Source organism: Lathamus discolor, chromosome 2 (assembly GCF_037157495.1).
Source record: "Lathamus discolor isolate bLatDis1 chromosome 2, bLatDis1.hap1, whole genome shotgun sequence".
In the NCBI taxonomy this organism is placed as follows: Eukaryota; Metazoa; Chordata; class Aves; order Psittaciformes; family Psittacidae; genus Lathamus; species Lathamus discolor.
The window spans coordinates 28,815,350-28,836,067 of record NC_088885.1 but is presented as its reverse complement, the minus strand read 5'-3'; the positions used below and the strand labels follow the sequence as shown (position 1 = coordinate 28,836,067).

Below are 20,718 nucleotides of genomic sequence, written 5' to 3'. Positions count from 1 at the left end.
ATAAGTATAAATTCCAGTCTGAAAGGGTGTCAATTTAATTTATTCATTTATATTATTTAAAGCAAGAAGAAAGCCTTTATAAAGTTATGGTGCATCAGCACATGCATGTTCTGGTATTTCTTCGTCCCATATTCTCCTCAGGTTTTATTTATTTCAGTATTTCTTGTAGTGAAGAAAACACTGAGAAATCTTAGTGTAGCTCTTCTGACTTATGAGGCAGTTAGTGTAGCAACTTGGAAATATCAAGCCTAGCAGTTGGAAAATTTAAGATCTATCTGAAATTGCTTTTAAAGTAATTGTGGTGAAGTTAAGGTACATGAAGAACAAAGTAAAAAATATATTTCAAAATTATACTTGTATTTTAATTCTAAGTAACCATCTTAAGTGATGTCACAATCTTGCATTCTGATCAGTTTTTACTGGTGCTCATTGTTGCTGGTACTTCTCACTGTCATGAACCATAGTATTGATTAAAGGTTTTCTCAGATTGAAGTATTCTGCTTACTGTAGCACAGTGGTTCTGTGCTACATGTATTCTCAGTGTTTATTGATATACTCCATAGAAATAATTCGAGGAAGTGAATTTGATTTATTGCTTCTCTGAGGAATACAGTCCATATCTTTGTATTAAAATTTAAATGGATGTTTTACATGCCCCAGACTAATACATGTGGGAGTAAAGTAGTCAGGAAAGCAGTCCTGCTTTTGAGTTGTTGAAGTCACTCCTTTAAAGGAGATATTTTCAGTTTAGTAAGCAAATTTTCACTGATTTCTTTGTATCGATGTTTACAGTTAATATTTCTCAATTATGTTAATTTACATCAGTAAGCATCCTTTGCTAAGTTGAAAATGAGTGTGTACTATTAAAATGACTTTATGCTAAATACTGTGAAAAACAAGAGGATGGTGTTATGTAAAATACGCAGTTTATGTAGGAAAAAGCTGTCGTGTTTTGTTACAGGAGCTCTTCCTTTTCATCCATACCATGAATCTAGCAGCAATTATAATCATAATACTTCCCTATTTGTGAGTAAAGAAATCAGAATGGTGATTAGCGGATTTATTGGATTGGATTTTTTTCACCCTCAAACTCTTCATCAAAATGAGCGTGACCAACAGGTCGAAGGAGGTGATCCTGCCCCTCTACTCTGCTCTTGTGAGACCTCACCTGGAGTATTGTGTGCAGTTCTGGTGTCCTCAACATAAAAAGGACATGGAACTGTTGGAACAAGTGCAGAGGAGGGCCATGAGGATGATCAGGGGACTGGAGCACCTCCTGTATGAAGACAGGCTGAGGAGGTTGGGGCTGTTCAGCCTGGAGAAGAGAAGGCTGCGTGGAGATGTCATAGCAGCCTTCCAGTACCTGAAGGGGGCTTATAGGGATGCTGGGGAGGGTCTCTTTTTCAGGGACTGTAGTGACAGGACAAGGGGTAACGGGTTAAAACTTAAACAGGGGAAGTTTAGATTGGATATAAGGAGGAAATTTCTTCCTGTTAGAGTGGTGAGGCACTGGAATGTGTTGCCCAGGGAGGTTGTGAGTGCTCCATCCCTGGCAGTGTTCAAGGCCAGGTTGGATGAAGCCTTGTGTTGGATGGTTTAGTGTGAGGTGTCCCTGCCCATGTCAGGGGGGTTGAAACTAGATGATCTTGAGGTCCTTTCCAACCCTAACTATTCTATGATTCTTCCAACTAAACTTTCAACTATGCAAATTTGGAGTATTTCTACAAAGCGTAAAAGGAGTTGCAGGAATACCTAAGCAAATTGTCTTTATATCTGTACATAATGCCTGCATTTCCAAGAAATTTGAGATTGTTAACATGTTCTTGTGGGATGGTGTGGTTTGGTTTTGGTTTTTTTTTTTTTTTTGGGGGGGGGGTTGTTTTCGTTTCTTTTGTTGTTTGTGGTTTTCTTTTTTTTGTTTTGTTTTGTTATTGGTCTTTTTTTTTTTTTTGTTCAGCTGTTTTGACAGTAGCAACCTTAGGGGAAAGACTATCATGGGAGTTCAAGAGCAGTTATGGTCCTTCAGTGCCCAGGAAATATTATGTACTTTGATCCTAATAGCTTAATAGCAATTAAGTAGTGCATCATAATACCTTCAATATTAGTGTTACATAGATCTTAAAATATTATCACAGCCTTCAACACATGAAGGTTGAGTTGTTCTTCTGCAGGTGTTGGTGAAATGTTTGCTTTTCCATTGTTTGCTAAACTAAAAAATGGCATGGAGTTTTTGGAGGACAGATGCTTTGGTGTCTTTAGTAAAAAGAATACACTTGCTTTCTGAAGTGGTTGTAAGAGTTCATAGAGAAAACTGTTTCTGGTATATTTGTCAGCATGTGGTATCTGACATGTAAAAATTCTCGTTTGGAAAATCCGTGATGTCACCCACACTGAAATCACAGGATCCAGTTAACCATGCTGAAGATGTAGGACCTAACTGAAAAAAATACCAAATACATTCTGTTCTTGAAAAGTGTAATTGCTTCAGCCTCCATAGCAATTAAGGTATAAAATACTCTGTTATTTATTCCTGTTGTTCAGGCAAAAATCACAAATCAGTCATGTTGTGGAGAATTGTAGTTTCTATGGAAGGAAACTTGTTTCCTTAGGGTTCATGTTCTTAGTTTTCCTTCTCAAGCATATTGCAACAGAAAGTGGGAGAAGACTTGAAAGTCTTGGTCTTGTTTAGTGTGGGAGATGCTTGCTTAAGATCGGGGTCACCTGCACCCATTCAGCCTTACCCTGTATCCCCTTTATGGAGTAATTGGCAGTTAATGATGAAATTGTATGTGAGAAGTACATTATAGAAGGGCTGGTAGAAAGCAAAAAATGGCAGAATAATCCCAAAATCCAGTTTCTAGGCTGTTTTAGGTTTCCCTGTTACGGTGATGGGAGAAAAGTCCCTTAAGCTATGTGTTGAGTGTCATGCTTTCAGCTGGGGCAGTGAGGATGGACTGCAGATGAAGCCTGCCTGCCTTTCAGGAGGAAGCAGAGGTAGTTGGTGTGCTTGAGTAGCTGGGTGTGTTTCCACGGGCCATGGTCCTCCTCTCAAATTGAATTTTGAGGCTGAACCCAGTATTGTTGATTAGTTTTGTGGGACTGAAAGTAAATTTTTTTTCCCCCATACACTCCAAGCCCTGCTTTTTCCTTGCAGAAGGGACTTTATGAGGCATAATGAGATTATTTGAGTGTTGAGGTTGGTGGATAGGGGATGTGTTTCTGCATGTGTTTTTTTTCCTCCATTGCGTATTCCTTTCTCTTTGCTCCTCAGCCTGGTTTCTGTAAACCAACCGAGGATTTCAGTGGCATGGGTAATTCCTAGAAATCCAAGTTTGTTAGCATTGTTGGCTGAATGTTAAGTAATTTGATTTGTGGAGTTTTTAAGAAAGCTTTTGCTTCCTCTTTTGAGTGTGTGGCCTGGTAGGAATCCTGACAGAACACTTCAGTTATCAAATCCAGAAAGACAGACATGTTATAAAAGGGGACTGGAATTTTAAGGCTTATTATAGTCAGTAGGTAGGACACAAAGATTTTTTTTCTTTTTTCCTAGTTCTGTTTGTGATGAAATGGGCGGTTTGTTAATGTGGTGTTTCTAATTTCTCTTATTTGTAAGGCCTGCTTTGTGTCTGGTTGAGAGGGCTGTGAATCTCGCCTAAGCATATACTAACTAAATGTGAACACACATCTGAGTTTCCTGGAACAGGTCAAACACTTAAGAAGATTGGTGGAAGAGTTGCCTGTCTGACATCCTGTGTATTTTAACTGTATGCTGTAGTGTGTTCTTCGAAGTAATTTATCGCTGCATGAAGAGGTCAAATCACTGTTTGTATCTGTTTAGTGCTGCCGAGCTTTATTTTTCTCAGCAGCAAGCACATTTGATTGATGTTTCAGTTAAGGATTCTCTTTTTTTCCTATGTGATAGTATAGTGTTACTACATTCCTCTTTGCGTACTTATGTATCGTTTTCTAGCTGCATGACCTTTCTGGAGTACTGAAAGAACAAGTGCAAGGGAATGCATTTAAATTAAAAGCTACTGAAAAACATAACATGAATTTAATATTTTCTTATACAGAAATGAAGATATTTATATAAGATATAGGTGATCTGGACATATTTACCTTCATAAATGGCATGCATCATATAACATGAATATGCATTGGTGGCTTTTGTCCTTAGTGTCTATATAATGGGCTTGATTTCTTATAGCTACACTATTATCTATATAAAATGGGAAGATGACCCTGTAAATGATTTAACTGTGAAAATTAAAAGATGCAGGGAGCATGGACCCTTCCTTATTTAGGACTCCCCTGAAGCAGAACTGAAAAATTAAGCTTCTATAAAGTTCCTTTCACTGAGATTTACCCATTATGTTTCTGTATATTCCTCTGTCACGTGCATTGAGGTGGTGTTCAGGACCTGGCTGCAGTCCGAAGACCGGCTAACCGTGCTCAGAGGACTTCCTACCACCCTGTTACTGTTCCCAGATTAAACTTGGCAAATTAGTTACCCTAGATTCTCCCCAGTCTTCCCTTTCAAATGAAGGACCTTGCATTTGGAGTGTTTTACATGTAGCCTTAAACTCTGTTGTATTTTCCATGCTAACTCTGCTGGCTTACACGAAGACTACATCTTTCCTGTGCACTGCCATGCCTGTACTAATTTTTACCATTGCTGTCATCTCATTTGGGTCATATACCTTTTCTTGCAGCACTGTTTGTAGGCAGCAGAGCCTGCATGTCTGGTAAAGGGAAAGCAATATCTGAGGTGCTCATTTAGATCAGAAGTTGGAGAAGGGGAAGTCAATGGGAAAACATCTGTTTCCTCTGCTCATGTGTGTACAACAACACTGTAGGCAGTGGTCAGGTACTGCATATGAATGGATTGATCAGTTTAGAGCACACAGCTGTTGTTAACATGCTAGCAGTAGCAATTGCAATGGTAAGCTGCTTATCAAAAATATTCATATTAAGTAATTGAGATAATCTAACGGTACAGCATTCAGCAGTGTTAGCTTTTGCAGAAAATGAAGCTAATGTAGTTAAGAATACAAAAAGTAATATTGGAGGAAATTGTGGTAGAAAATTTTGGATCTGTTAAATCAATTATGCAGATATGAGAACATTTTCAATAAAACCTAATCAGTTGTCATCTGAATATGCGAAAAATAGGCCTTTCTGAAGAAATAAAACCATCTTCAATACAATCTAATCAAGTGCCAGAAATGAAATGTCTCTAATTTGATTAAAGTGTCCTCATTGACCATAGTTATTTTTTGTCATAAATCAGAAGTCTGAAGTTCTCAAGACAAAATTATAGCATTTCTTACTCATATAACTTTTAGCTTTTGTAGTTAATTGCCTTTTTTCTGGCACTGATGTGTGAGTTGCACAGATGATTTACCAGCAAGGGTCTGAGAGCAATGAAAGCATGCTCTGAGACTGAGGTGTCTTTCTTCCTGAGTTTCTTTTTCCAGGAATGGTACTCATACATAAGAAAGGAAAAAGAAAAAACCCACAAAAAAAACCCCAAACCTCCAAACCCACCCCTCCCCCCCCCCAAACCAAACCAAATGAAAAAGCTCTTGTCTATCATTTTTTCATATGCTTCTGTTCCTAGCTACTCTTTTTCTTCCTTCCCCGCACCCCTGACATCATACTCCTTTTTCTCTCCTTTTCCAGTTGCCAAGATCTTCCTCCTTAGCACTCTTTCCATTACTGTGTAAGTCTCTTCTGGTCTGCATTTTTCCTTTTGCTGTTTTTCTAGTTTGACCCTTGTAAATGACACATTGCTAGGCATATAAAAAGATTCCACTTATGGTCTAAAATTAGCTTTTTAGTCTAAACTTGTCATCTGTGCAACCTCTGTAATCAATAGTGAAAAATAAATGCCACAAGAAGGCAATTCATCACCTTTTTAAGATTATGTTGAAACTGGAGGGATTAATTGCTGTCTGGGCTACCTGTCTCTTTCTGCTGATTAAAGAGTGTTCTAGATGACAGTCTCAGTTCAGGTACCTGACTTTCAGATGGGTAAAATTAGGTGAAAAGTATCCCACCTGTTGTGCAGTAAGTAGTGCTGGTAGTGCATTGCCTTTGTAAAGTCTGTCCTACCGAGACAGAAACTGCATAAAATTGGGTGAAATGGCACACACAGTTTGATATTTATATTTTTTTTCTACCTGGACTAATTTCTAATGGTGCTGACAGTTATATTTGCTTTTTAGTGGTGACTTTAGCAATGTTGTGACATTCTCGAAATCAAACCCCTACTGTTTTGTTAGAATAGTTAATATTTATGGAGCTCTTGTGAATTTCTTGCCAAACTCCGGAATCCACTTTGTTTTTGATATGGGGAGTTAGAAGCTTCAGAACACTTCTGAGAAGGACAGGCAGCACTGTACAACAACATAATTGGATACAAAACCAGTTACATGAATCCAGTTTTAAAATCATAGGGAACGAAGTTTAATGGTAAATAGTATATCTACTGTTGCAGTGCTTGTTACTAAATTAGAAACATCCCCACACAAGGTGTCCAGGTACAATTTGATCATAAAGAATCAATGACTTTATCAATGCTGCATATAAGCATTTGGAATTCTAAAAATAAATTTGGAAATACATATAAAACTAAATTTGGACAACAGCTGTAAGTATTTGCTTCAGGCAAACCTGTATATAAGAAAATATTTATCTGTTACCAATTGTCCTATCAGAACAGTTGTATTTGTACTTCTAATATTTGATTTTCTTTTGACAGTGCTGTAACTCACCACTGAAACAACACATTGGGAGCAGTTCATAGCATCAAATCTTCATCTACATAGACTGATGCCATCTGGCCAGCCTCCAAGCATGGAGAACTGAAGCTTTACGGAGTTTATGTCACCTGGTTCAAAGGGAATGTTTTTCTGATATTTAACGAAGACCCTTACTGCCAGCATGATGAGCCAGGAGAAGTGGGTTAACCTGAGCCCTGGAGAGTTCTCTCAGCTTCAGAAATATGCAGAATGTAAGTGATTTTTAAAATATGGGAGTTTATGGCTAATTTAAAATTAAATATATTCCAAATGCATTTATTATTCTTATTACTATTATTATTATTTATTATTATTAAAATAATAATAATAATCTGTAGATGTTACTGTCAAGTAAGAAGTTAAATGATGGTTTATGTTTATGGTTTTTAACCCAAAAAAATACATTCTTTGAGGGAAAAAAGTCATCATTAACAATTTGTAGGTCACCAGAGTGGGGTTTGTACTGAAGAAGGCTTTCTCAGTCAGGGAGGATTTGGAGATTCCAGCGAAAGCACATCTGGGTGTTCAGTATGAAGGTGTTTCTAATACTATAAACAATGTGAGGGAGTTGTCATGTGAAAGAGCAGAAACAAGAAGTATGTGCTTAGGGGGTACTGTATATGAGATAGTGTATATGAAAAGTTAGATTTGGGAGATTGTTTATGAAGCCTGATAAGAACTGGAAAAGGTCAAGAACATTTAGGAAGTTTTCATGTTGGTAAGTAATCTAAACATATATTTTTTAAAACTGAGAAAATCTCATATGATTTATGAGTGTTGTTGATTTTGCCACCATCCATGAGTTAGTTTGCCGGGGTGAAAGCCATCCAGCTGGCCTTGGACGTTGCTGAACGAGAAAAGTGGCCAGTACTTTATCTCTATACTGACTCATGGATGGTGGCAAATGTCCTGTGGTGGTGGTTGCAGCGATGGAAGCAGAGCAACTGGCAGCACAGAGGTAAACCCATCTGGGCTGCTGCACTGTGGCAAGATATCGCTGCCCGGGTGTAGAACCTGGTGGTGGAGGTACGCCATGTAGATGCCCATGTACCCAAGAGTTGGGCCGTTGAGGAACACCAGAACAACCAGCAAGTGGATAAAGGTGCTAAGATTGAAGTGGCTCAGATGGACTTAGATTGGAGACATTTGCTTATAAGGTAAAATTAAGACTGGTGATTGCTTGTTGGGATATTTTTTATTTTTTTTTGCCTGTGACATCACAGCATATACTTAACTGCATTTCAGTGCAGTCATCTAACAGAATAATGAAAAAATGATTGTTAAAGTTTCAGTTTGATGTAAAGACTTCACTTCGTAAATCTTACCTAAATTACAACATTGTTTTAACTTCCCATGGGGTCACAGCTTCCTTAGGGCATCCCCCTGCTCTGGCATGGGGTCCTCCATGGGCTGCAGGTGGATATCCACTCCACCGTGGGCCTCCATGGACTGCAGGGGCACAACCCACCTCACCATGGTCTTTACCATGGGGGATAACTGCAGCACTTCTTCCCCTTCCTTCTTCACTGACCTTGGTGGCTGCAGAGCTGTTTCTCTCTGCTATTATCATTCTTTTCTCTGGCTACAGTTGCATCCAGAGGTGCTGTCACTGTTGCTGGTAGGCTTGGCCTTGGCTAGTTGTGGGGCTGTGTTGTGGCTGGCTGGCATTTGCTCTATTTGGCATGGGTAGCTACTGGCATCTTCTCACAGAAGCTATTTCTGTAGTCTCTCCACTACCAAAACCTTGCCACTCAAACCCAGCAACAGGCTAAAATATGAAAAAAACTGTTCTTCTAAGTTCATTATACAAATGTATGTGGGATTATTTATTAAACTGAGTCAATTCAAGCAGGTATTTGACAGTAAGATAAGACTGAAAAAAAGTAGTAGCACTTAAACCAGTAAGACCTACAGAATTTTTTTCTGGTCTATTATTGTGCACACATTTTAGTGCACAAATAAAAGGTAATAATACTGAATGGTAAAGAGAGGAAATTCTTAAACTATTGCAGAGGTGTATATTAGACTGACGTGAGCTCATAGGATAGAATTCAGAGGTCACACTTACACCTCTGTATCACACTGCCATGCTCAAATACTAAGTGTTGATGATTCACAGCATCTACTATTATTGATGCAAAACAGATACCTTTAGCACATGTGCTGAGGTGCCTTGCACTAACCACTAGGAATCTTTAAGCACTGGCTATATTTTGTTTTCTGCTTCTCTTTGGAGTCTGAGTAAATTTGGTTAAGAAAGTTTGCTCATTTAATTTTAGGAGAGGAGTCAATGCTCTGCATGTCGTGTGCCTATCCACCCAGAAAATACTCTTTTTAAAATGCACCTGCCAGTGTCTTGCATATTTGCTTGGTGGTCAGAAAAAAACTTCATAGGGCTCCCTTTTCAAGCTTAATTCCCTTCACCAAAGCTGGCTACAGAACTGAGATAGTGTTTCGCTTGTGTGACCCCCAGCCACTGCCCTCCACACAGGCACAAACCACCTTCTGGTTTGATAGGCTTAGTTTTGATCCAGCATTGGAAAGGGCGGTAAGCGAGACTGTTCTACTGCATAGCAGTCAGGGCACACTTGTAGGAGTGAAGAAATTGGGTTTGAGTCTTCTGAGGTTGAAGATCAGTTGGAGCTTTCCATTAACTAGAAGGTAGGTCTGTCTCATTTCCACATGGTTTATGAAGATGACTGTTGCTGCCTGACTTGGCTGAAATCAGTAACATCTGCAAGGATTATGGTTTCTGCGAATAGCAGAGGAATGCCTCCACCCAGGTTCTCAGAGGCAAATCAAGTGTCTTTCCTTGAGACTGTAACAGAAGTCAGGAGGCAGCTATATGAGCTGCTTCTTTTTTGCATCAATTAATTTTGGTCATGTAAAGGAATTTTCAAACCATATTGAGATACGGGCTGCAGAGATAATAAGCTTAAGTACTTCCAGAGTTAGATTTTATGTGCAGAACTGTAGCTGAGTGAGTGTGGACATTATAGATACAGCTGTCCTGGGCTTAGAGGTCTGAATTTAGCCTAAATCTCCTTTTTAGTCACCAAAATAAGTGTGTGTATCTTTTCCTATGTAAAGCCCATTAAACTCCTTTTGTGGGTTCTGCTGCTGTGGCAGGGACATGTGCTTTCCACTTCCTGACTGGAACGCAGTTTGTTCCAGTTCTGTGTAGTTCTGCTTTTAATTAATTAACTAATCTTCTGTCAGCTTGATGGTAGCCTGTCACTATTGCAAGTACAGTTAAACAGACAAGGCCTGCTCCGAGCTCTGTGTGCAGATGCTGTCCTTGGTATGCCATTGAGGAGTTCCTGCCATGTGTCTTGTCGGCCTGTCATCTTCATCAGATACTTGTAGTATGATTGTTATTCTCTGCTTTATTCAAGTGGATTGTTCAGTGGACACAAACCATGAATGTAAAATTCCTTTCCTGAATACATACGAGCTTTCCCTGATTTCCATAGACGTAGCTGAACAGCAAAGGAAAATGAGTTCTGTTGTTCCTAATCACAGAATACTTCTAAGTGACGCTCAGAACTTTACAGTAGATGAATAGTAAATTAGTCCAAGGGATATCCATAATAAGAAGAAATATGTGGTTTTAAGTGAATTTAAAGACCGTATTTCCTAATACTTGCCTCTTTGCAGTTAGTATGTGTACCTGTGGTTTTTGGAAGAACAGTGGTTTCCAAAGACAGTTCCTCTGTGTTGTCCTTGGTGATCAAATTATAAATCTCCCCTCTCCTCTTGTTCTTAAGAGACAATAGTGGAAAATAGATTGCATTAGATATTTCTGTGGCTTTAAAATGCCTCAGAAGAATACGTGAAAAGAAACAACCAAAATAACTGGTGTTTTTTCATATAATATTAGTAATAACAATAACAACAATAAATAATTAGCCCACACCAAATCCTGAAGGTTCATTGGAAATACATGCACTCGGAAAAAGAAGTTTGTGGGTGTTTTTGTTTGTTTTTTTTTTTTTCTCCTTTAGATTTTAGATTTTATAATCAACTCTGGCTGTGGGAAAGAAAGGTGAAAAGGTGAAAACCTTTTTCTGCATAAAAATGTTACTGCATAAGGTGAAGTACACACAGGACTTTCCAGGCAGAGACAGTTTCTTCTAAACTGTATAGTACCAGGTGTCTGCATCGTTCTGTGCTACTCCTAACAGCAGTTTGACTTGCAAGGACATTAGAGAGGAGCGATATAAATAGCTTCATTGTGATTATTATTTGTGTGGTAATTTTGATTAGTTTGGGCAGAGTTTTTTGAATGCTTTTTAAGTGAATGTTTAATCTCCTTTTCATGAAATAAAGTTGTTGTAGTCCAAATCGTGTTAGTGGGAGCTTAGAAGATCTTTCTCCAAAAGCAAGTGAGAAAATATTGAAGAGATTAGAAACAGTTAAAGCAAGACAGTTCTGTGATTCAGCTAAGCTTCAAAAGACAGAAGAAAGGTCTGTCCTTCCCTTAGTAGGCAGAGAGAGGCAAAGGAAAAGACCTCTGAGCTCTGGCAGCATGTGCACTCTGGGGAAATAGCTTGGTTTTGTGTTGTCCTTTTGAGTTTGTCAACAAAATGTGTCCTGAGGAAAAAGCCTGAAAAAGACTTTTGCAAAACTTTTGGCAGTGATTTTTTTTCCCAGGCTGGTGGAGGAGAACTTGGGCAGACTGTCACAGCCTGAAGATAGAAATAGATGTTGGAGAGCTACTGAAATGCCTATGAGAACAGGAACAGCATCAGCAGCTGCAGCATCTTTTGATGTGGCATCAATAGCTACCACAAGAACTAGTGTAAGGGTTTTGTAGGGGAACATGAAGGAGGAACTTGTGAACAAGGTCTTTGAAGAGAAACAGGAAGGTCAGCAAAACTTTTGGTCCAGAATAAGTTGTCAGAGACTCTTGGGTCAGTTTGATTCTGTGGCCCTCACAGATGGAAAAGATTTTCTTTTACAGTGGGTATAAATGAGAACCTGTGGGGAGCTTCATACATGTGGCAGTTGGTCACCAGCAGCTATGGGCCACATTACACAATCCCTCAGAAAGTCCCAGGCTTCTAGTGCCACATGGAATTGTGCTAATTTTAATGAGGGAATGGGCATCATCAGAGAATGCAGATTGCTAAAACCAGCTATTTTTGGCTGTTTGGAAATTGGAGAGAAAAAATTGCTGGTGATTATTTGGAATAGTTTTATCCCAATTTTTGGATATTAGCAGTATGGTGTCTCTGGTGCTGTTGGTAAAGATGGAGGAAATTAAGTTCTCATAAAGTTTTGTTAGAGCCCGTCAAACTGGCTGAAAGATTGAGTCTGCCAGTGCTGCCTGTTCAATACCCATGCACTTGGAGAACTTCATGGAGAAGGATGATGAGTCTTGTGAGAGATCCCCTCTTTGCATGCAAGCCCTGTTGGGGATGGAGGAGCCAGAAAAAGTGGCCAGTTGATAATTCATGGAGTCTGAATCCTAATTCTGAGCCTGTGACTGGGGACTAAAAATCTCTCTAAGATTAGTTGGTGTTCCACTCAAGGGTTTGGTGGGGCACTTGCTTCAGTTCTTTTAAGAGATGAACTATGCTTATTGATACAACACTGTATTTTTTTTTATTTTTAATTTTTTTTTTTTGAGAACTGTGAGTTTAAATTTCTCATGCACATTCCTGTGTCGTAACAATTTAGAGAAAATCGGATAGAAATATTTTACCTGATAGGTTTAGGTTCTAGTCAGTTTTATTGGTAGGAAAAACTGAACTCTGTCTAAAGGAAGGTGGTTATATGCAGTCTGCACTAATGAAAATATTAGATCCAACTTTATGACTCATGTTAGTCTGAAATCCAGAAAAGAAAAGATACAAAGATGTGAGTTTACTTTTTGTTTAACCAGACGTATTTGGGACTTGACCTCTGAAGAGAGTTTTACAGAGGAAATTGTTGTGGGGGATGGAGAGCTAGGTACCAATGTCAGCTGCAGAAGTTAGTGGATTTCTTTCCTCAGGAATTCTGTGTGAAGACTTGAAGAGAATGTCTGATAGGTATGATAAGCTGAGCATCTCTGAAGGAGAAAAGCCTATGAATATAGAGTCATGAAGCACAATCTGGATGTCTGAGATGGGCTTTCTAATGACTTACAATGTTTACTGTTCCTGCTATAGCATAAGTCTTTAGTCTCTAGCAGATGGGATTTTACCAAACAGCAGCCAGTCAGTTCTTCAGTTAACCTGTCTAGGTTAATCAGTGCCATATTGACTCTGTCCACAACTGTAAGGAGAAACCTTCTCATAGCAGTCTGGTAGGATACTCAGGTGGATACAGAACTTATTTCCTGTTTCCATGCCCATACTGAAGAAGGATGTCCAACTTGTTTAAGGTACAGTAAGCTATTTAGGGAAAGGCACAATGCAGAGTGCTGACCTCCTTTAAAGGGTCTGTCAAATTATTCAGGAATTACTTTATTTGCTGACAAAGGCAAATGCATTTGAATCCTTTTAGTCCCTCTCAAGGTACTTTATATTCTAATTTAAAACAATCTTTTAGGAACAAATGTCTTTCCTAGAACTTTATTTGAATTGTACGCGGTAATGGCACAAAGTCAACTTACATTGAGTGACTTTTTGAGTATCTTATTACAGTATTATGTTCATGACTTAGCTAATTTCAGGGATCCTCCACTGTCTTCTGACTATCAGAAACTATGCCAGCTGTAGGGAGACATGTTTTGAGAGGAAAATTGTGAATTTATATTAATTGGTGACTATCAGGTGGCAAAACTGGGACATACTTTGCTGTTTAGAGCATCCTTATTTGTCTGCAAAACATAGGATGCTCCTAGAAATATCTGACTTTTTCAGGAGTTCTGATATGAAAGGATTATAACCAGCAAAATGTTCTCTTATGGAAGAAATGTTAGAAGAATTAGAGAAGGAAAAAAATGGTGAAGCTTATTAAGTAGTACCAAGTTGCATTGATCCCAGACTTCAGAGATAAAACACTGTTAGAAGAGGCTGTTGTTATTACAGACCCATCATTTGAGTATAGAGGGGCACTGGGCATGCTTTCTGTGTGATGAATAGACAGTGTCCTGTCATCAGGAGCATTTGATGTCCTCCCTTAGAAGATGGTAGTTTACTTGCAACCATCCTGCACATCTGATTCATCTGGGAGAATGGGGAGAGAAGGCAGTCACAACACCTGGAGAAGACTGTAATGTTTACTCAGTCTCATTGAGCAGTGAAACAGAATAGTTCAATACAATACAGATACTGAATTGGTTGTGTCGATACTGGATAGTGTTATTTTTTTAGGGTAATCGCATGGTTTTCTAGATTGTACTACTAAGTTTCCAGTGTTTCCTACTGAGGGTGTAGCAGCTGTTTAGGTATCTGGGGAAGGTAGGTTAGTCAGAGCTCTGGTGCTGCCAGTAGTTATCAGAACTTGTGTTAACTCTTAGACATGTAGATAAATCCGTGGTTCTTGTATAGTCAGTCTCCCAGATGCTAGGTTTTTGTTGCAATACAAGGGAATTCACAGAATTGTAGAATGGTTTGGGTTTGAAGGGACCTTAGAGATTGTCTTTAAGCCTTTAGGGAAAAGCCAATAACTGTGTGTTTAAATTTTCAAGGATATCATTGCAAGAAGCAAATCTGAAGAGTTCTTTCAAAGTCCAAAATAGAAATCCTAGATCTCAAGTTTCTCTGTCTGTGGGATCCATGGTACGTGGTGGCTGGCTGCAGTACTTCCTGTCTTAGAATCCTGAAAGGCAAATGGCGTCATCTCACCTTGGTTTCTGTTTCCTCTGTCAAAAATAAAGATTACTTTCCAGGATTAAATCTGCACAGATAAACACTGCCAGTTGTTAACACGCAGTGTTGGAGCATCAGCTGTTACTGGCACTGGGCACATTTTGAGGTTATTACAAATCAGGCATATGGTCATAAAATTACTGAATGTGTAAGATACTGTAAAATGTATAAACATTGATTACACCTTTGCTATATGTACTGTGTTTCTATGTATCTTAATATTTCTTTTGTATTTGGTTGTTTCTATGGACATTTGCATGTAAACAGTGAGAAGCTCTTGTTTCTTAGGAGTTCATCCCTTCCTATTGCTTATTCTCTATTATAAAGATTTGGGGAATAATTCAATTAGTTGCTGTGGAAATGAGCTGGTTGTCACAAACAGAGAATTACAGTTCACCAAGCCTTGAAGAAACAAAATGAAGGGAGAATGGACTGATTGTGAGGGCCACGTGACTATATCAGATTCTCAGCTGTCATTAAAAGCATGTATTTTTAGTCCTTGTGAAGAGCTTGAAAGTGTAATTCAAATAATGACAATCCATGAGTCATCAGACAAACTGAGGAAAAAAAGAAGAGCTCTGAGAGAGAGAGAATGATCCTGCTTGTTTTTACAGGATTGAAAATGAAAGAACTGGTAGCTTGTGGTATATCCCCTCAGCCCAGCAATGCTTTGTATGACTGAAGGGAGAAGGGGAAAGCTGCTCATTCAGCTCATCCACTTAAAAAGAAAAAATGTGTTATTATTAGTGTTAGTGCTTATGCTGTTCTGCCCCTCCTGGATTTTTGCGGAAAGGAGAGCCAAAGCTACTTTCATTGTTGCTCTTGAGAACAGGAGATAGGTTGCTCTTGATGATTCAAATTGAAAATCAGAAGCCTCTTTGAGAGTGGACTTAGTGCTGCCTGATGGTGTCAGAAGGCCTCCCTCTGTGTGCCATTTGTTGGGGTCGAAGGGCCTTGCATTGCATTCCTCTCTGTTGTTTTCTGCCAATTAAAAGTAGCAAAAACGTTAAATGTGCTTATAATTATGTATGTTTTCATTGTTTTTTCAAGCACTAAATTTATATTGCTTTTTGTGTGGCTGTGGAGGATTTTTAGTGGGTGTTATGGAGTGTCACTGCATAGTTTTGTTGGCTGCATTGCAAAATGTAATGGCTTTTTGAGGACAGTACTGATAGCTAATTTGGTTTTAGAACTCTTAATTTTGTGTGGTTTATGATTTTATTAAAGCAAGTATGGAATATTGAGAACTTTTGATTCCAATATAATGTTTTCTTGCATAGTTTCTGAATATATAAATTCTTGGGGGGTTTTTCAACATGAAAGGTTATAAATAATCTGCGATATTGAGACACTCAAATTAATTGTAGGAGAAATGATGGTTAGTGATAATAGAAATACATTAGAAATACATTAGAATGTGTTTCCCAGAATTAACTGACCTAGCAGATGATGTTTGCATTCATGAAGGCATACCAAATAGCTTTGAAATGCTTTTTGAACTGTTGCTTGTTTGTTACAGATTTTGGTTTAATTTGTTTGGGTGGTTTTTTTTATGTGTTGGTTTGTGTTTGTGTGTTGTTTTGGGTGGATTTTTTTTTTTTTTTTTGCTTGTTTGATTTTTAGTAGAGGCGCATTTCTACTTTTAATACATTATGTTTGAGATTCACTACAAAGATGGGACAGAATCTAGCATCTTTACCTGTTTTAGAATAGATTGATTACAGACTATGTCAGTCATTGTTGGCATCACTGCTTTGGTAGAAATCCTAGACTGTATATAGTATAAGAGCCTATGTATTGTAGAGGTTGAAATAAATGGAAGTAATCGTAGACAGTTACGAGAGGAGGATGGGAAGACAGTTTATAGACTATATACATGTCCAGGTGCTTTATTGAATAGAGGCATTTCAGTTCTGGATAGGCTTTAAGAGTTTGAGATACTATTGAAGTTATACTAGAGATAATTAAAGCAGATTGAAGAGATGCAAAGAAAAAGAGTGAGTGGCAAGGTAAGTACATTGCTCAAGTTTCAGGTAAGTTTACAGATAGATGGTAACTACCATTTTAGCAGCATGAGATAGAAATTCCTACAATGAAAAAGAGAGGGAATTGAAAGTTAAACCATGGGAAAACAAAACGAGCATCTTCAAATAAATTTGGAGTCTTAACAACTTTTGATAGACCAAAATTCATGAATCTGTGCTATTTTTGCAACTCATAGTGATGCATTAAATGATTTAAGGAAACAGAGAGAAAAACAAATCTCAGAAAGAGATTAGGAATCGGAACAGCAGAGAGGAGCCAAGACAAAACTCAGAACCTAAACACTGATTTTTGGAAATTCTTACTTGACACTTGGATGTTTGGTCATCAAAAAGAAAAAAAAAAAAAAAGAAAAAAAAGAAAGAAAACCAACCCAAATCCCAAACACCTCAACCCAAACAAACAGCCAAAAAAAAAAAAAAAAAGTGAGATTGAGAGAAATGACCTGGGATGGAAGGAAAAGAATTCTTTTAGAACCTTAGTCACTAAACAAATTTTACCTTGTAACAGTGATTTAAATTAATGTTTTACCTTCTGTAGAGAGCCCCGTAGAAGTTTTTTCTATAAATTATTTATTATTTAAATCTGTGAAAATGTCCACAAGTACTATTATTTTTGACTACTTACTTGGCTAATTTTGGCTGAGAGTGAGTCTAAAGAAGCGGTCAAACTGGAATTTGAAATAAGCAACTTGCATTCCCTTTGGAGTGCTCTTATTCTAGAATAAATCAGAAATTATCATGAAGTCAAAACTATTTTAGCAGATAAGATGTTAGGTAATTAGGAATTAGCTAATAGTTAAAGGAATACTGATGTATTTCCAATTCATTTAAGCATAGAACAGTATTTTTATATTTTGCTTCAGATGCAATGAATTTTGCGTACTGTGTTACAGCTCATTATTTCATCTATGGTCTAACGTGACAGCTCCAAAGAGGACCATGACATCTGCAAACTGTATATGACACTGTGATGTAATTTTAAATTATTGGTGCTGTAAGAGGATTTGGGGAGTTTGAGATCACAAAAAGAATGACAAAATATAATTAAGTTGTCCCAAATGGTGCAAAAGCACATTCTGAAGTATTTCCCAGTATATCTAGGTGTTTAAAGCATGCACTGAAGTTTTCCTGGATTAGGTTTCAAGAAGCAAGTGCCAAAGTAGGACTTCCTTGTAGAGGTGTAATGACTGGCTACATAGGAGGACTACTGGACTCTTCAAATGGCAAACTCTCCAAGACAGACTTTTAAGATAAATACTTTCAGTTCTGTGTACGCACTGGAGCTTAAAGTTACATAGTCTCACATTTAAAAAAAATAACTATAAATATACTTTAGATTTCATGGGTTTCCTACCATTAATAGCTTCTATAAGAACTGGAGTTTCTTTTTTTCCCCTCCTTTTTTTTTCCATTCCCATTTTGTTATCTAGCCACAAAACCTGTGTAGCATCTTTGGCTAACAACACTGTGTTCCCTCCCACACCCTAACCAAACCAAACCAAAACCCCCCAGATTAATCCAGTCATTTCAACAGTTTAGCATCCTGTCCCTTGAAGCATGCATCTGAAAAGTTTTGTAAGGCACAAATATGTTAATCTTTATTCAGGGTCTATCTAGACATAAAAAGCAATACCACATTTTGCATAATTATGCAGGATGGGTTATAATCACATCTCCATTGAATTATTTTAGTGGAAACTAGCAATATAGTCTCGGCACTACAGAAAGTCTTCAGCTTGAAACTGAGTCAGATCTCAGTGTTGTGTTGCTACTAGTGAATAAAGCTGAACAAACTGCTCTAAATAACTTGGGTTAATAATAGGGAACATATCATGTCACTGCATTTTTTGAAGTGTTAAACTTGCCAGTTAATGTGTACTTCAAATTTATCCTGTAAGATATTATTGTGTCATTTTATTCAATTGGAACACTCACCTTAAATGTTACATGTACAGAAAGTTCTGTCCAATGCAGAATTTGTCATGTTCTGGTTTTCCTCCTCAGGAGTCATGTAGAACAACTAGGGATACACAAGAGTTCTATTCATACGGGTTTGCTGATCATGCTGCCAGTGATAGAGGAATTGTGTTCACTTGCTGATGGCTGCTACACAAATTGCAGTGCCAAAGAGTAGCATGTGTACTGTTCTGAGGTGGGGATTAAGGCAAGCTGTTAGGGTTTTTATAGAGATTAGTCCTATGTATAGCAGCAGGGGAGTTTTTTATATATGCTCCTCTTACTCAAACTGCTAATGTATTGCTATGAACTTGTCTGTAATAGCATTCTAGTGTTTTTAGGCCAGGCTTACAGACCACATAGCCATACCTCTAACTTGTAAAAGTAAAGAGTGGTAATAAGAAAGAAACATGCACCCAGAGTTTTCAAGTAGCTTTAGTTTAGAAGAGTTGGTCATCTGCTTTGTTTTATAGATAGTGAAACATCTCTGGGGATTTGATTTCTGCATTGTTTTTACTGAATGCCTGTTTACCTACTCAGTCTTTTTCATAAGCACCATCTCAATGCCCTATTCTGTTTTGAGGAGTGGGTTCTACCTCATTTTCTTTCTTCTTTTGTGAAAGAGGTGAAAATGCTTCCCATTTCTCCCACCTGTTTAATTCTTATAAAGCAATAATTGTTGTGTAAAAATGAAACTGATGGAAGAAATGGGAAGCATTTTCATCCCTTTCACAAAAGGTGAACAAAATCCTTCTTCATGTCAGTTTCTAATTATTTTCCATATGCATTACTTTCCTTAACTAGTTTTTAGTGTTAATAGTTATGCAGAATATCAGTCTTGTCTGAATTTTCATGAAACAGCTTTTCACCAGGAGCGCTTCCCACTTTTACTGATACTGACTTTCAATTTACTGTAAGTAATACTCTTACATAATGTAATTCTGAAAAAAATTGCTTTCTTCATGTAAATAACTTGGTTTGTTTGTTTGTTTGTTTTTCTTCCCCCACTATACATGCTTAGTCTTTAGGTAAAAGGTCTAGTAGCTTATGCTTCCTAACTTCAGTGATCAATGGATCTTTGTAAAAGTGGGTACTCACAGCCCTTGCTAAATGACTGTCAGTACCTAGCTTTAGAGCTTGCTACTGGAGCCGAGATTTTTCAGACTACTTTTTTCCTTGGCATCTAGTAGCATTTTGAAATTTTATGTTGTAATTTTTTTGACCTATTAATTCTAATGGTCATTTTAGGGGAATGAAAAATGTTCTGCTCTGATTCCATTTGCAGGTCTGGAAATGCAAATAGCATCTAAAATTACTAAACATGTCCCCAGATCTGCTTTTGGAGATTTGAAATAATGAGAAAATTATCTTCAATCTTTCTGACTCATAAAAATTACATTTTAGCAACATTAATTTGCGCAGGATACACACCACCGTTCTCTATGGATTTAATTAATTATCAGTATTTTTTTGAAGAAAACATCCCATTTCATTTTATCATGCTTTCTCTATTTTTAATCATAGCAAGAACACAATAATTTTTGGGTTTTTTTGTGGGTGTTTTTTTAATACATTAATTTTTTACCTTAAAAAATGGTGCAGATCAAGTACAAACCTGGAGAGAGTAAACAAAGAGGCAGATAAGGTTTGGTACTGTAAGCTTTTTTTATTTTTTTTTTAATGAAAAGATTGCAAGTATGTAGCCATCAGGAATGAAAGATGAGTTGTTGGGGGAGGCACAGGTGAAAAGCAGTAGCAGTTAAGAAGATTGAAGAAATTTTAGATAAAATACAATAAAAATAAAGGCAAAGAGGAAACAAAGCTTAATGGGAAGCAAGGTAGTATGCATGACATTATCAAGGGCTTATGTGGGGTCTGGGTAAAGAGAGGAGCTAGAGAACTGGGAAGAAGGTGAGAGTAAAAATATAGACAGTATTCCTCTGGTGGAGGGATTAATTCATATGTTCTCAGAAAGATAGGAAATAATACCTAAAAAATGTAGTTGCTTTTCTGTTTTGCAATAGTATTGAGTTGCATGCAAGCTTTTAAACAACATGAATTATAGCTGTTCTGTTAAAAACTGAGTGGAAGTCAATTCTTCATCTTTGTAAA

The 20,718-nt window shown here is 37.7% G+C and overlaps 1 protein-coding gene across 13 annotated transcripts in view; it reads left to right on the top strand.

Moving 5' to 3' along the window:
* DGKB (diacylglycerol kinase beta) overlaps nucleotides 1-20,718 on the top strand; it is a 500,304-nt gene that overhangs the window by 167,555 nt on the left and 312,031 nt on the right. For all 13 annotated transcript variants that reach the window (XM_065666235.1, XM_065666238.1, XM_065666233.1 and 10 more), the window contains one exon: nucleotides 6,764-7,015. In XM_065666235.1, the coding sequence (XP_065522307.1) occupies nucleotides 6,946-7,015 (70 nt within the window). In that variant the 5' untranslated portion in view covers nucleotides 6,764-6,945. The remainder of the gene's footprint in view (nucleotides 1-6,763; nucleotides 7,016-20,718) is intronic.